Raw genomic sequence first — 16,973 nt, forward strand, 5'->3', positions numbered from 1 at the left:
ACCCGCCCGACCCATGAGTCCCACGGGTATCGGGTCGGCCTGCACATGACTACTTCCTGGGCCTCTGGAAACTGCATCAGGGAGATCAAGCGGTACCAGCAAGGTGAATGAAAGAAGCATGGGTTTAGCAACAATACATGCATTTTATGGGTTACCCTCAAAAACATAACAAGGATACTCCAGGCGTGAGACATAATGCATTCAAATGTTATTGCTTGGTAAAACAAAGCATGTACAGGTATGGGATCTATTATGCGGAAACTCGTTATCTAGAACGCTCTGAATTATGGAAAGGACATCTCCAATAGACTTCATTTATCCAAATAATTAACATTTGTAAAAATGATTTCCTTCTTCTCTGTTATAATAAAAAAGTACCTTGTATTTGATCCCAACTAAGATATAATTAATCCTTAGTGGAAGCAAAATGAGCCTATTGGGTTTGTTAACTGTTTTTTCTAATAGACTTAAAGGGATTGTTCACCTATAAATTTACTTTTAGTAAGTAAATTGTGATATTCTGAGACAATCTGCAATTGGTTTTAATTGTTTATTATTTGTGTTTTTTAAGTTATTTAGCTTTTTATTTAGCAGCTCTCCAGTTTGCAATTTCAGCAGTCGGGTTGCTATTGTCCAAAATACCCTAGCAACCCCGCATTGATTTGAATAAGATACTGAAATATGAATATGAGAGAGCCTGAAAAGAAAAATGAATAATACAAAGTAGCAATTACAATAATTTTGTAGCCTTACAAGGCATTTGTTTTTAGATGGGATCAGTGACCCCCATTTGAAAGCTGGAAAGAGTAAGAGAAAAGCAAATAATTAAAGCAAAACTATACCCCCAAAATGAATACTATAGCAACAGATAGTTTATATCATATTAAGTAGCATATTAAAGAATCTTACCAAACTGGAATATATATTTAAGTAAATATTGCCCTTTTACATCTCTTGCCTTGAGCCACCATTTGTGATGGTCTGTGTGCTGCCTCAGAGATCACCTGACCAGAAATACTGCAGCTCTAACTGTAACAGGAAGAAGTGTTGAAGCAAAAGACACAACTCTGTCTGTTAATTGGCTCATGTGACCTAACATGTATGGTTTGTTTGGTATGTTTGTGTGCACTGTGAATCGTACAATCCCAGGGGGCGGCCCTTATTTTTTAAAAAGGCAGTTTTCTATTTATGATTACCCAATGGCACATAATACTAGAAAAGTATATTATTATTATGATTATGATTATGGTTTATTTACATGAAGCAGGGTTTTACATATGAGCTGGTTTATGCAATATATTTTTATAGAGACCTACATTGTTTGGGGGATAAAGTATAAAAATAAATAATGAAGACTCATATTTAGGCCACTGCAGAACACTTCCAAATATAGTCTGGAAGAGATGTCCTTTGTGACTTCTGGTAATCTTATAATGGACAATGTGGGTACATTATCCCTTAGTTCTACTAATACTAATTAATAAACTTCAAATAAAGGTACATGATCCTGCAGTGACTTCTGATATCCTTATAGTAAATAGTAGGGGTGCATAATTGATCTTTGACTTCTGATATACTGAGCGTGTATATGCAGTGGTTATGATTCTTCAGTGAGATCTGATATACTTATAATGGCTAAAGGGGGGAAGGGATCCTTCAAATTTGAAGGGAAGCTGTGATAGTTGCTCATATTGGTTGTATAAGTTCACCGTACAATGAAATTGTTTGGCTATCATCTTTGTTTCATCATGTCATTTCTCTTATTTTCTGCCCATGCTGCAGTCATTATGTCACTCTACCTCGCACCAGATTCAGTCAGTCCTTTGACCATCATCTAGCAGAGCCAAGGTATATTCTGTTTTCATGCTCTTTTTAGATAAGTGTGGAAATCCTGCTGTGTGTACATGTAGATAAAGAACCTGCCCCCTCCGAGAAGACTTTGGACATTCTGGTGTGTGTACATGATAGATGATATTGCCTTCTTACGAATAATACTAGACATCTTCTGTGTCTATATCAAGATGGATGCACTGCTTCTTTAAGGTCTATAAGTTCTATATGCCTACTACATATAGACACTACCCCTTTTCTTAAAGGGGTAGTAGGATCTATATGTGTGCAAATACAGTATACTTTGCATAAATATAGACACTACCCCTTTAAGAAAAGTGTGGAAATTATAGGGCCCATTTACTAAGTACAGGGCTGGGTACTAGGTGCAAAAACAGGATGTTTTATTTATAATTGTCTCATTTTAAGTGACAATGAGACAGAAATATCCATACACAGTTAATGTACATGTATATGTTTTCATAAGCCTAAATAATAATTGTGAATAAATCAATATTATTGAGGGCCTAGGGCTCTCTGTGGCTTTCTGTCGACTACAATATCAGGCATTGCCAGCCAGTTAGAAGGTAGAACAGTGGTTGTCAAACTTTTCAGTTCTACCCTCACTGAAGGTCCAACCATTGGTCAGGGCTTCTCTTGGCCAATCGTCATGTCAATCTAGGAGGGGAATCCTGCCTGGTTTTCCTAATTTGAAAAAACGGGCAGGCAGTTCAGACCCGGTCAGCCCTTCTGAAAATCGGGCTGTCTGGGTCAAAACTGGATGGGTAGCAATCCTATTTACCTCCTTAACTTAGATTTATACCCCCTGACCACTGTATAGTTACATTTACTTACATCATCCACCAAGGACTTGACGCCTAACTGGCGAACTCCCCATGGGTAAGCTTAGGTTGCCATGTGCATATTGCGTTCACCATCTCTGCCCGTTCTTTGGCAGCAAGGATCACCCTATTTATCCTATCTTTTGTGAAGATGCAATCCGCTTGCTGCGCTCCCGTAAGATGTGCCGCACCTATTCCGAGGGTGCATACAATGATCATGAGAGGTATACATGGTGTGGACTGGAGTGTCACCCTTCCCCATGCTCTGTCAGTTCATATATATGGTTAACCATATATATGCAAACCTGTGAACTAAGAGAGTGGAGTGGCTTGCATGCATTTTTTTGTTATTAATGTGAATGACTTGCTGAGCAGATGAATGGTAGTCCATTTGAGGTTTTTGTCACACATGGAGGTGTTGTGGTGACTTTTCCAGAGGAAAAAAGAAAGAGAAATGCCCTCAAAGTTCAGAATACTTAGGTGATTGCCCCATCACATTGGCATTTTAAGTTCAGAGCCATCCTGATGATAAATTGTGATACAGCCCTATTGTCATAGTTGTTACCTATTTCTCTAGAAAATGATTAAACATGGATGGAAAATTGGATGCCTAAAGCATTTTTGGGAAGTGTAGTCTCCACCATAGGTGCTCTTCCAGTAGTAGCGTTCCTGGAAATAAAACACTACTGTGCATGGGTTTAATTTATGCAAGGGTGGATCTGAAAGGCAACAGTAAGGTTTTATACTTTGCAACTGTAGGAAGTATTTTGGGTTTTCTCTGGCTAATATGGAATTTATAGTACACATGGGTTCCATAGTAGGGCAAGAAGATTATTTTACTTAAGACCATCATAATTTAAATCCTGCACTACAGATTGAAGAGCTTGGTAGGGAGCTTGGTAGGGAGCTTGGTAGGGAGCTAGGTAGAGAGATAGGTAGAGCGATGGATTTAGACTAAGTTTATACTCTAGTTCAGACAGAATGCAAATGTTTTCCCAAAACGTGTGCCATTTTTTTCCATATTTAGGAGAACTAGACAGGAGAGACAAATGCCTAATATTCATTGTGATGAAACTACCCCTTCTCCTGAAAGGTATTTTCCTCTGTAAATTAGAAAATGTTTTGTTTTATGTGACTGAAGCAGTGCCATAAAGACTGCGGAGTGTTTTAGAAACTGAAAATAATGTAATGCCAAGAGACTGTAACTTATGTAGTATATTAGGAACTGAAGCTGATGTAGTGTCATAGAGACTATGACTGATGTAGTTTCATAGACACTGTAACTGATGTAATGTCATAGAAACTGAAATAGATGTTGTTTCATAGAGGCTGTAACTGATATAATGTCATAGAGATGGTTCTTTTAAAATGCAGGTTCCATATCTGTTTATATTGGAAGTAGAGCAATCGGGCATGTCTAACTGGGTCCAGCCAGCTGTTGTTGGGATGCAGTAGTATTAATACAATAGCCCCAGATTGGACATTCTTAAAATACCAAACAATTGTTTTATATTATATTATTATAGAGATGTTTTATACTTTATTGTGACATGACATGGTGCACCATGGTGTTGTAGCCATCTATTTAAATGGAGTGCTATGGAGAGCCTGTTGATATATATATATATATATATATATATATATATATATATATATATATATATATATATATATATATATATATATATATATATATATATATGAGATATAATTATATATGTTTGCTCAATCTGTATGTGATTTTTGCTCAATCTGTATGTTATTTATTCTTTTAAGCCTCCCTGGGGGCCCATATACTTTCTACATTGCTCTAAAACTTTTCCTGTATCCCCACACTGGAAAGGTGAAAAATTCAAAGATAGTTCAAAGTATTGGCCCTAAGTACAAAATTGGTAAAATTTCATAATTTGCGATCATTCCTTTGCAATGACTGTGCTGTATTATATATTGGTGGAACCACAAACCACTGTGCAGTGTTTGGGTCTTATGGCTTGCAACAAACCTGTGACCCCCTCATATTCTGTTAATAAAGCACAATTCCCAGCAGCTTCAGCCTGCTAGTTGATAGGGTGCCACAGATTGTGTCTTCTGCTGCCACTCAAACAGTTCTTGTATAATGCTCTATGTATAGGTATGGGATCGCTTATCAACAGTGTTTAGGTCCTACGATTGTCCAAAAAAGTATTTTATTAAGATGATAATAATAAAAAAAAGTGTTTAAATGGCAAAAAACTAAAGCACGACTGCTGTGCCATGAGCATGCATTTACCATAAGCCAAGCTAGTTATAAAGCATTGCTTACTATGGTCAGGCAAGAATGAAGTGTTAAATACATTGTGGGGATAACAGGTTCCTGGATAAAAGATCCCATACCAACAGCATTATGGCTACTTACCATGTGATTTCCTGTTCATTTTGTAACACTTTTTATCTTGACTGCATTGTAAAGGTTATACAATGGTGCCAGCTCCTGGGCAGACCATGTAGTCAATGGCTCAGCAGAACCACAAGGGTAAGTAAAGTGCAGTGTCAATAGCTGTAGAACATGCAATATTATATTCTGCCTTAGCCAAGGCTATTCTTATGCTCTTCAACTGCTAGAATTCCCAGGATCCTTTCCAAGCCAGCTCTGTCAGTTAAGTGACTTGATTGTAGTTTCAGTTCAGGACACAAGCTGGTAGCACTTTTAGATAGCAGGAGCTAATTTATTTGCCTCTCAGCTGTGGCTGAAGTGTTGTATCTATATAAAAGAAAAATGCACTAGTTTATGTTTGTGATGGTGTGGCTTATAGCATTTACTTTCTTCATTGTGCACCCCCCCTTCGCCTCCTAACCACATTAACCCGAAACCCTCCTTTGTACCTGGTACTCTAGGTTCCCACACTGGCCAGGTCCGAGGCTCCATGTTGGTCATTAGCAAGTTGTTGGGGCTGTGCAGGGGACTAATAAATAAATCAATCAGTCACTATTAAGCACAAGACAATGTTGACTGCCAACTGGCACACTGGGCAGTTTATTTTCCCACATACAGGGCTCATTGTCAATTGGGAAGGTTAGAAAATCAGATTGGACGAGAACCAAATCAGACCGTAGATGATGTCTTCTCTTTCTGATCAAAACAGTCCTACAATAATTCTCCCCACTGTTAGATGATTGGATCAGCCCAATAAAGCCCACCAGATCCTTATCCTATATCTTAAAAATAGATGATTTGTTTCTGCCAATACCGTTCAGAAAATACCTAATGTCTTATAACTGGTGCCTACATAATAGTCCTTTACAAAATTTACCGGCTCAGCAAGACCTTGCAGCGGAGTCCATCATTATTATGGACCTTTCAGAATATAATTTTAGGTGCCAATGTGTGGCGCTCTTTGAACTGAAACTCACTACAGCCTCTTTAATAATGGTACAAATATGAATGTGACATGGGATATATACACGTAACCCCCCACACACACACACACACACACACACAGATATTTTTTATTTTATTTATATTCCAAACAAAAATTGATGCATCCAAAAAATGAGTAATATTAAGAATTACAATTCTACCAACCGGTCTCTGAAGTGAACTAATGAATGTGGCATTTCTAGGGATTAAATGTTAACTGTCTCTTTTATTCAAAGGGGAAATAACAACCCACTTAATTTTAAACTTTTTTGTGTATCCATAGTATCCAAAATCTCTGACATTTAGCTGTCCTAGTGTAATCCATATTATAGTAAGGCAATCTACTGACATTGCTGTTTGGGAAAATCACTGACTGTTCTTTAACTGGCTGCAGTTTCCATCATTCCCACTGATGTTTTTTCCCTTTCATATACATCTGTATGTATTATATTCCACATGTTACTTTAATCTTTGGTTCTGTGCCACCTGTCTACTGAGAACCAAGTGTCATAAAATGGCATTTTGGTCCTCCTCTACATATTACTACAAAAGGAGTACAATGAGCTACTTTGGCCTCTTCTTTGTTAATACTGGCAGGCTTGAACCTTATTGTAAAAATATTAAAGCTATTGGCTGGGTGAGGGTAATGGTATAGTGGACTAGTTGCAGGGCATTTGTAAAAGGGGCTGATATGTTTATTTTAAGCCCTTTTTAAGAGTTACAATTATAATATTAAAAAGGTTGGGCATTGTTTGGATGATCACAACTGATGCACCCCGGTAGGTATATAGATAACTACCACAATAGAGGAAAAGCTTCAGTAAACAAAGTATATTAAAAGAAGATGGTGGGGTTGTCCTTGTGCTTCCAGATATGTATGAAAATGCTAGGAGCCCCAGTTTCCCTTTGTAGATTACTAGGGCTAAATGAAGAAGCCTCAGTCACTTTCATTCATGGATGTTACATGGATGATACATTTTCAGGTAGCTACAGTGACTGCTGACCTGAGTTTTCACAAGGATCAGGCACAATTTAAGGGAAAGACATTATCAATTTGTGGGCCAGGAATCAGAAAATTGGGGGTTCCCATTCTGCTTAGTGTGAGTTTACAAGGTCTGTGTTAATATTGTTAAACTTCTTTGTAAAATAATGGTACCAAAATCAGGTGACTATCTGGTTTTAAAGCCAGCATGGACAACAGGATATGCTGATATTGTATAGTCATTAGCTTTCTGATGAGCAGCTGTAGGTATCCCCCTATAATAGTGTTTGTCATACTATTATAGTCTAAGCTTCACCATTAAGATCTAACTTTTGATCAGGACTGCACTTAACAGATGGCTGTATCACCCATCCAGCCATAAATAAAATATCTAGGACACCAAGTAAGAGCAATCAGGAATGGATACCACACGTTTATTTGACGCCCCCAAAACGTTACATCACTGACACAAATAAACGTGCAGTGGTTAACCCCGCTACAGTAGCCATTGTATGTTTGGTATGAATTCCTGAATACAAAGTGGGAGAGGTGCCGACCTCAGTAACCAACACCGGGCAGGCGCAACAGGAGAGGAGGGGGAAAGAGGACCACTGTGGTTCGTAACCAAGTAAGAGTATGTCACAAATGTCAGCTTAAACCTAGCTTTTACATCAAGCATAGAAATTTGATGGACTAATGTGATGGCACGGTCTTTATGTGGACACTAGTGATACCTTATATTTAAATAATACAAATACATTTCTTCTGTAGTCTCTATATTCTCTTTGTTCTCTATAATTCTATCTAACGGCTCTGTATATTCTCATTATTGATCTATATAAGAAATCTTCTTGCTTTGCCAGCTTTGTATTGTCTTCAAGGGCTATTCTGGTGTTTCTTCTGGTAGCATTTTTTATTGGTAGTAGTGTATAACCCAGTTAGGTGTTGTCTGTGATCCTAAGTTCTATTTGTAGCTAAAAGAACATCTAAAATACTGTATATAGGAGACAAGCTCTTATCCTTTATTAAGGCAGGCTTTAAAGAAGCCAACCCACAGCCAAAGCTAAAGTTTAGGCCTATGATACGGACTAAGTTTAGGACTAAGAATTTGGATCATCCACTCCCACTCCTAGCAGAAGGCTTAGAGCAGTGCACATGAGACCCCCAGTATACTGGCGAGTTCATTTCATTATGTATTAGAATTATCCCACAAAATATCTGGAGATCTTTGCTAAGCACAACAAGCCTTACTTAAAATCCTTTGTAGCTGTACAGAATCCAGAGTTCTGTCTAGCACCAAAACCACTTTTTTTGGGATTCGGCTGAATGTCAAATCTTTCACAAAGAATTTGGCTACTTTGCATATGCAAATCAGGGTAAGAATGGGTGGGGGGGTCCACACACATAGCATGCAGAGAGAATTCTAGTTTTGTAGTGTGTTGTTTACAATATACTATATACTGTACTTAGCTCTTCCTTTTTTGCAGAGGTTTGCTATAAAAATACTTTGCATAGTTTCATAATATGAGGGACATTTCAGTATATTTTCCAACTGGAATCAGAAATATTGCTTCCATCTATTTCCAGCTCTATGATGTTCTTGTGTTGCAAGCTGCAAGGAAGGGTTAAGCGATTACACTGTACATTGGACATCTGAGTTACTCCCTCTTTAGTCAATTTTCTGAATATGTCCTATTACTAGGTTACAAAGTTCATGGTGATATGTATAATGGTTAACCACTGTCTACTGGACCCCTTCCTGCAGTCCAGAAACCCAAACGATGGCTGGCCACCAGCAAAAGAACTGGAATTCAACTGCTTGCTACAATTTATGCTCCAGAAATGTATCTTAAGGTGGCCATACACGGATAGATCCGCTCGTTTGGCGATGTCGCCAAACGAGCGGATCTCCCTCCGATATGCCCACCTTGAGGTGGGCAATATCGGGCTGATCCGATCGTGGGCCCTAGGGCCCAACGATCGGATCCTAGCGTTCGCCAAACGGGCGGTCGGATCGCGGGACCGCATCAACGAACAGATGCGGCCGCGATCCAACGGGATTTTTAATCCCATCCGATCGAGATCTGGCCGACTTTCGGCCAGATCTCGATCGGGGAAGCCCGTCGGGGGCCCCCATACACGGGCCAATAAGCTGCCGACACGGTCTGTCGGCAGCTTTTATCGGCCCGTGTATGGCCACCTTAAGAAATGATTTTAGGGTAGTTGACTATGTGCACAATGTTTATTTCTGTTCTTTCCAATGTATTGTTTGTTTCTTTTGTGTGTATGTATAATTACATTAAAGGTAAGTATGGTTTGTAGCCTTTGTACTGGTTGTGGAATTGTAATGTGCTATTAAGTATCAGATGTATAACCCTAATTTGGTTACTGTCTATTTAAATAGCAATTAACCCTTGGAAATCCAGGGGCCCTGAGTCCCTTTTGCATATGAAAAGTACTTGGAACTGGGATGTACAGCGCAGTGCCTCCACATAGGGAACAATGAGGAGCGCACCTCAGGGTATTTCCACTAGGAAAAATAAAACACACAGTTTGCAAATGAAACCGATATAAACTTTATATAAAACATTAGCAAAAGTATTTGGGCAATCTAATAGAAAATGCACTCCTGCACTGGGGACACGTGGGACCTACCTATGTCACTATTCGGTACCTGACTGTTTCCCCAACACAGTCCTTTTTATTATCAAAGTCCCAATCATCTGGAAGAGGTTAATGATCACACAGTTCAGTTTAATTGAAATGTCCCTTCCCCAGGTAGCGCTACCTTTCCCAAAAGTATCTCTCCCTTTGGAACTTAGCAGCGGCTCCCACCTAACAGATACATTCCCAAGACCTATCCTCAAACCAGGGCCCCCACATTTGTATCCTTGCCAGTATCCTCCCTTGGGTGGCTCACTCACATTGGTGCTCTCAGAGGCAGTTACACTGGAGATTACAGGCAGTTATGCAGCAGGATCAATCTCACCAGTGGCACCTTTCTCCTCCTGAGTCTCTAGCAGCATGGCAGGGAATAGGATAGTCTCTCTCTGTACTTCTAGAGATGCAGCAGCTTCTCTGCACTCTTGGACAGTCTCCCAAAAAAAGGTTCTGGCTTAATGATGCAGCATAGAACCCCTGTTAAGCTCTGTTGGAGATCCTGTACATTTTGCTCCAAAGTCAGGCACACCCTCTCTCCCAAGAATGCACTGGGGCACCCAGCCAATTGGATGGCTCTGCAGCCTGTAACTGGGCTGGATGATGTCACAGACAGAAAAATAGGGGAAGGATTTGTCTGATCCCCTACAGATGTTTTACTAAAAAGCCTAAATGTCATCTACAAAAATATCATGTATTGTTGCCATGCACTGGTAAAACTGATGTGTTTGCTTCAGAAACACTAATATAGTTCATATAAACAAGTTGCTGTGTAGCAATTAAAAAAATACAAAAAAGGCTATAAGGCACAGGTTAAATAGTGGATAACAGATAACACCATTATGTTCTACAAAGCTTATTGTCAGGGAGCCGGGAGCCCCCTCTGGGGAGTAGTCCGGATCTAGGAGGAAGCCCCTCAGGAGGGATCAGGATCGTGGTATCCAGGGATAAAGCAGAAAGGGTAATCGAGTTCAGGCAACAGGTCACAAGGCAGGCAGAATAGAATCAAAGTCCAAAGTCCAGGCAGGGGGTCAGCAACAAGAGATCAAACAGGAATATCCTCAGGGATAACAGGAATAGGCAACAGGGAACCCAGGAATCAATACAGGAACAGATCCTATTTTCGGGCGCCATCTTGGCGTCTCAGGCGTCCTTTTATATTTGAATTTGGCGCCCTTGCGCCAGCGTCAGCGCGCCTGCGACCGTCGCGCCGCGCTGACGTCACGGCGCCGGCGTCGGAACCCACGTGGGTTGACTGGGCGCCGCCATCTTGGATTCTTCGCCGCCGGGAGCGGACCGCGACTCCTCGCGCTCCCGGCGGTCTTGACAGTACCCCCCCCCCTCACGGGGGGCCTCAGGACCACCGGGACTTGGTTCTGGGGAAACTTGGAGTGGAAGTCTCTTACCAAACGAGGAGCATGCACATCACGATGTCCCTCCCAAGAGCATTCTTCGGGGCCAAAGCCCTTCCAATGGATGAGGTACTGAAGGGACCCTCTGGAGATTCTGGAATCAAGGATTCTCTCCACCTCGAATTCTTGTTGACCCTCCACAGAGACAGCAGGAGGAGGAGATTGGACACCAGAGAAACGGTTGGAGACGGTGGGCTTCACCAGGGAGACGTGGAACACGTTGGGGATTCTCATCTCTGGTGGGAGTTGAAGTCTGATGGCTACAGGGTTAATTATCTCCAAGATGGGGAATGGACCCAGGAACTTCGGACCCAACTTGGGAGATGGCACCTTCAAGCGAATATTCCTGGAAGAGAGCCAGACAGTATCACCCACCTTGTAGGGAGGAGAGGGCCTTCTACGGCGATCCGCGAAAGTCTTGTGGACTAGAGCACACTTCTCCAGATTAGACTTGGTTGCAGCCCAAATAGCAAGCATATGGGCTGTCAGATCATCTGCAGCCGGGACGTCCGACAACACGAAGTCCTGAGGAAAGGCTTGAGGGTGCTGTCCATACACCACCATAAATGGAGACCTTCCTGTGGAGGAATGACATGCATTATTATGAGCAAACTCCGCCCACGGGAGGAGGTCAGACCAATCGTCCTGGCAAAGAGACACGTGGTTCCTCAGGAACTGTTCTAAGGCTTGGTTCACACGTTCAGCTGCCCCATTCGTCTGCGGGTGGTAGGCAGATGAAAATTTAAGTGTTATTCCCAAGTCTTTACATAGAGAACGCCAGAACTTGGCGGTAAACTGGGTGCCTCTGTCGGAGACGATCTCCACCGGGAAACCATGCAAGCGGAAGATGTACTTAATAAAGAGTTGGGATAAATCCACCGCAGAGGGTAACTTCTTCAAAGGGATGAAATGGGCCATTTTGCTGAAGCGGTCAATGACAACCCAGATCACAGTATTCCCACCGGAGGGAGGAAGTTCGACAATAAAGTCCATAGAGAGGTGCGTCCACGGACGAGAGGGAACCGGCAAGGCTGTAACAACCCGCTGGGGCGGGAATGGCTAGGCTTAGAAGTGGCACAGACATTACAAGCAGCCACAAAGTCCTTTACATCCTTGCGGATATCAGGCCACCAGACTAGGCGCCTCAAGAGTTCAAGGGTCTTGGCCGGACCAGGATGTCCAGCTTGTCTGGAGCAGTGGGTTTGTTGCAGGATGGCCAGGCGAAGTTCTGGAGGGACGAAGGCCATGCCAATCGGAGTATCTTGAGGAGCCGAGGACTGCCCAGCCAGAATCTGGTCGGCAAATTGGGGATACAGAGAGGCAATGATCTTGACTGGTGGAATGATTGGTTCCTGCCTCTCAGGGTCACGGTCCACCGGAGTGAAGCTACGAGACAAGGCATCGGCTTTCAGATTCTTGGAACCTGGGCGATAAGTCAAAACAAAGTTAAAACGGGAAAAGAAAAGGGCCCACCTGGCTTGTCTGGGATTTAGCCTCTTGAGGGACTGTATAAACTCCAGATTCTTGTGATCTGTGAAAATCTGGACAGGAATTTCAGAGCCCTCCAGGAGGTGACGCCATTCTTCAAGGGCAAGCTTGACTGCTAAGAGTTCTCGATTTCCGACATCATAGTTCTGCTCTGCGGATGAGAACTTCTTGGAGAAAAACGCACAGGGGTGCAATTTTCCATCAGTGGAGTGTCTCTGAGACAGGATAGCTCCGGCTCCGACTTCAGAAGCATCAACTTCGATGCAGAAGGGTAGTGCAGGATTGGGATGTCGGAGAACAGGAGCGGACGTGAAGGCCTCTTTCAAGGACTGAAAGGCTTCTATGGCGGATTGAGGCCACAGGCTGGGTTTACCCCCTTTCCGGATGAGGGCCAGGATAGGTGCAATGCGGGAAGAGAACCCCCGGATGAACTGTCGATAATAATTAGCAAATCCGATGAACCTCTGGATTGCCTTGGTACTCAGTGGGAGAGGCCACTCCTGGATGGCCGACACTTTCACGGGGTCCATCTCAAATCCCTCTGGAGAGATAATGTATCCTAGGAAGGGGATCTTGGATACCTCGAAGACACACTTCTCCAACTTGGCGAAGAGAGAGTTCTTCCTCAGACGAGAGAGTACCTCCTTCACCTGGGAGCGATGACTTTCAAGGTCCTTGGAAAAGATCAGGATGTCGTCCAAGTATACGACTACGAACCTTCCTAGGAGATCTCGGAACACATCATTAACAAACTCCTGGAAGACGGCAGGGGCATTGCATAGGCCGAAGGGCATAACAAGATATTCATAGTGCCCATCCCGAGTGTTGAATGCCGTCTTCCATTCGTCACCCTCCCGGATGCGAATGAGGTTGTAGGCCCCCCGGAGATCCAACTTGGAGAAAATCTTTGCCCCTTTCAGCTGGTCAAAGAGCTCGGCAATCAGGGGCAGGGGGTACCTGTTCTTCACGGTGATCTTATTCAGACCCCGATAGTCTATACAAGGCCGAAGGCCTCCGTCCTTCTTCTCCACAAAGAAGAACCCAGCCCCTGCAGGAGAGGTAGAAGGGCGGATAAACCCCCGCTGGAGATTTTCTTGGATGTACTCCTTCATAGCGGTAGTCTCTGCAGGAGAGAGAGGGTAGGTGCGCCCTCTGGGGGCATAGCTCCTGGCAGGAGTTCAACCGGACAATCGTAGGAGCGATGTGGGGGAAGGAACTCTGCCGACTTTTTACAAAAGACATCGGAAAATCCCTTGTAAGTGGAGGGCAAAGTTTTTAATTCCGCAGAGGAGACATTCACCTTCTCGAGGGGTTTTGCGGAAGGCAATGTTGCAGGCAAAATAAACTCCAACGAGAGATCTGCCCAGTGGACCAGTCTATGGAGGGGTTATGCAGACGTAACCACGGAAAGACCCAATATTACTGGAGTAGAGGGACAGGGAATGATGAAGAATGAAAGTTTTTCTTGATGCAGCGCCCCAACTTGTACAGAAAGTTCCGCCGTGAACTTTGTGACGAATTCAAACTCCAGGGGTTTGTCATCTATGGCGGTAATTCGCAGGGGTGAAGACAATGGAAGCAGGGGAATCTTCATGCGTTCGGCAAAAAAGGCATCCATGAAATTGCCATCCGCTCCGGAGTCGAGGAAGGCCCTTTCGAAGATAGATTTACTTGCCAGGTGAATCTGCAAAGGAAGGAGGAGTCTGCGTGAATTTTTTTGATACTTCTCCTGAGGCCCTCGAGTGATGCCCCCTACATGAGAAACCTGAGACATACCTCGGGGTACAAAACTCTTGGCTTTGGCAGGACAGGTGTTGGCAAAATGGGAATGCCCACCACAGTACAAACAGAGACCTGCCATACGTCTTCGGAGTCTTTCCTGCTCGGAGAGGCGAGCCTTTCCTACTTGCATAGGTTCCTCCAGAGGAGACGTGGACACATGAGTCACAGGGACAGCGGGTGCTTGCAGAATCGGCCTTTGAAAGCGAGGGGCCAACATGGGAGAAAATCGTCTGCTGCGCTCTCTCTCCACCTGGTGTTCTCTGAGACGGGTGTCAACCTTAATGGATAGAGCGATCAGCCCTTCCAGGGTGTCAGGAGTCTCTCTGGAGACGAGATCATCTTTGATGCGGATGGATAGGCCTTGGTAGTATACGGCCTTGTAAGCGTCATCACACCAGGAAGTCTCCGCCATCAGAGTTCGGAAGTCTATAGCGTACTCATTGACACTGCGGCTTCCCTGCCGGAGCTGCAAGAGACGGGCAGGGGCGTTCGTAACCCGACCTGGAGCATCAAAGACTATGCGAAAAGCTTGGAGAAAGTCTTTAACATCGTAAGTCACCGGGGAATTCTTCTCCCAAAGAGACGTTGCCCACTCCAGTGGCTTGCCTTCCAATCGAGACATCACATACCCCACCTTGGAACGCTCACTTGGAAACTGTGTGGGTTGGAACTCAAATTGAATTTGGCATTGTGTGGCAAATCCCCTGCAGGCTTGTGGGTCCCCACTGAAGCGAGGGGGAGGTGGAATGCGAGGCTCACCTGTCGGGTAGCTTGCGTTCGTAGGGGCTGCCGCCATGGGGGGATCTCCAGTAGGTGGAGCAGTGGAAGGCTCAGAAGGCACTTGAGCTAGCAGGATATCGAGTGCTTGCCCAATGCGAACCTGCTGGTTTTCGTAGTCCTCCATGCGGGATGCCAGTCCGCGGAGCGCTCGTCCGACATGAGGTGTGGCTTCCTCAGAAGGATCCATGGCCCGAAAATAATGTCAGGGAGCCGGGAGCCCCCTCTGGGGAGTAGTCCGGATCTAGGAGGAAGCCCCTCAGGAGGGATCAGGATCGTGGTATCCAGGGATAAAGCAGAAAGGGTAATCGAGTTCAGGCAACAGGTCACAAGGCAGGCAGAATAGAATCAAAGTCCAAAGTCCAGGCAGGGGGTCAGCAACAAGAGATCAAACAGGAATATCCTCAGGGATAACAGGAATAGGCAACAGGGAACCCAGGAATCAATACAGGAACAGATCCTATTTTCGGGCGCCATCTTGGCGTCTCAGGCGTCCTTTTATATTTGAATTTGGCGCCCTTGCGCCAGCGTCAGCGCGCCTGCGACCGTCGCGCCGCGCTGACGTCACGGCGCCGGCGTCGGAACCCACGTGGGTTGACTGGGCGCCGCCATCTTGGATTCTTCGCCGCCGGGAGCGGACGCGACTCCTCGCGCTCCCGGCGGTCTTGACACTTATCTGCTGTGTAACTTGAGCCTTTTCTCTTTTGAATGGCTGCCCCCATTGCTACACAGCAGCTTATTTGTATAAACAATAGTAGAGTTTCTGAAGCAAACACAGCAGTTTTACCAGTGCAGGTCAACATTGCATTACATTTGTATTACTTTAAAACAATTTAATTTCTTGATGTTACTGTTCCTTTAAGGAACCCTCAAGTTGAAGCTGGGGGCCAGTGATCATTCCGTGTATGTCAGCTTCAATTAGGTTTCAGCAGGTTATAGGTTACTGCTTTGGGGTAAATTTGCTCTTTGTTAATAAATAATCCCCAACTGGGCCAAATTAGAACACGCTCAAATGGCAGCTTGCAAGTGTTGATCGTCCATAAATCTTTTTTTCATAAGCGGGTTTTATTATGTTTTTCATTTGAAATCGAAATGGTTTATTATTGTTGAATCTCAACCTAACTTTTTCTTCCATGCCGTTTGTTACCTGACCATTGGAAATGGAATACAGTAGTACGTTTTTCAGGGGACTAGAAAAATATGGTGTAAAATCCAGGAAAATGTAAAATCAGGGAAATGTATTATGCATAATATATAGATGGGACCACAAAACAACAATGTAAAATGATTGAAAAATTTAAAATTGAAGTTCCATTGTATGTTGTTTGAAGCTTGTTAGAAAGGTTAAGTTGAGGGACTCCTAAATAAATTATTAAATAATCACAATTAAAATAAGCAGCTATGAAAATGTATACACAGTATACACAGTATATTTAAAGCGTTTTTTGAGTCTTTTTTTATTTTTATAAGGACCAACATGGAAATAGCAAGGTCTGTTAATACATGAAATAGGAATCAAATAGGAAAGTCCCATTGAAATGGATGAAAGGGTTGATTGCCCCATGCCCACCACTTGCGACAAAATCTGGGGAATTCCTCTTCTAACTGATTTGCACATGCACTGTAAACTGTTTTAGTCATGCACCAGTTTAGCAGGAGAGGGGGCAATCCCAAGCACCACTAGGTATTAATTCTACTTTTGGCATGAGACAGCATAATTATTTTCCCCAAATGCAACACTTCAGGTAAGGTCATGAGCTATGGCCCAAAACGCAGTTTTAACTAAATTATATGTTGTCAAGAAA

The 16,973-nt window shown here is 43.4% G+C and overlaps 1 protein-coding gene across 38 annotated transcripts in view; it reads left to right on the top strand.

Annotated features, from left to right (window-relative positions):
* LOC108719750 (regulating synaptic membrane exocytosis protein 2) overlaps positions 1 to 16,973 on the top strand; it is a 358,076-nt gene that overhangs the window by 255,775 nt on the left and 85,328 nt on the right. For 2 of the 38 annotated variants that reach the window (XM_041567992.1, XM_041567993.1), the window contains exon 17: positions 1,783 to 1,848. The exons of the other annotated variants lie outside the window; for them this stretch is intronic. In XM_041567992.1, coding sequence (XP_041423926.1) covers positions 1,783 to 1,848 — 66 coding nt within the window. The remainder of the gene's footprint in view (positions 1 to 1,782; positions 1,849 to 16,973) is intronic. 38 annotated transcript variants of the gene reach the window in all.

The sequence above is a fragment of the Xenopus laevis genome, chromosome 6S (assembly GCF_017654675.1).
Source record: "Xenopus laevis strain J_2021 chromosome 6S, Xenopus_laevis_v10.1, whole genome shotgun sequence".
NCBI lineage: Eukaryota > Metazoa > Chordata > Amphibia > Anura > Pipidae > Xenopus > Xenopus laevis.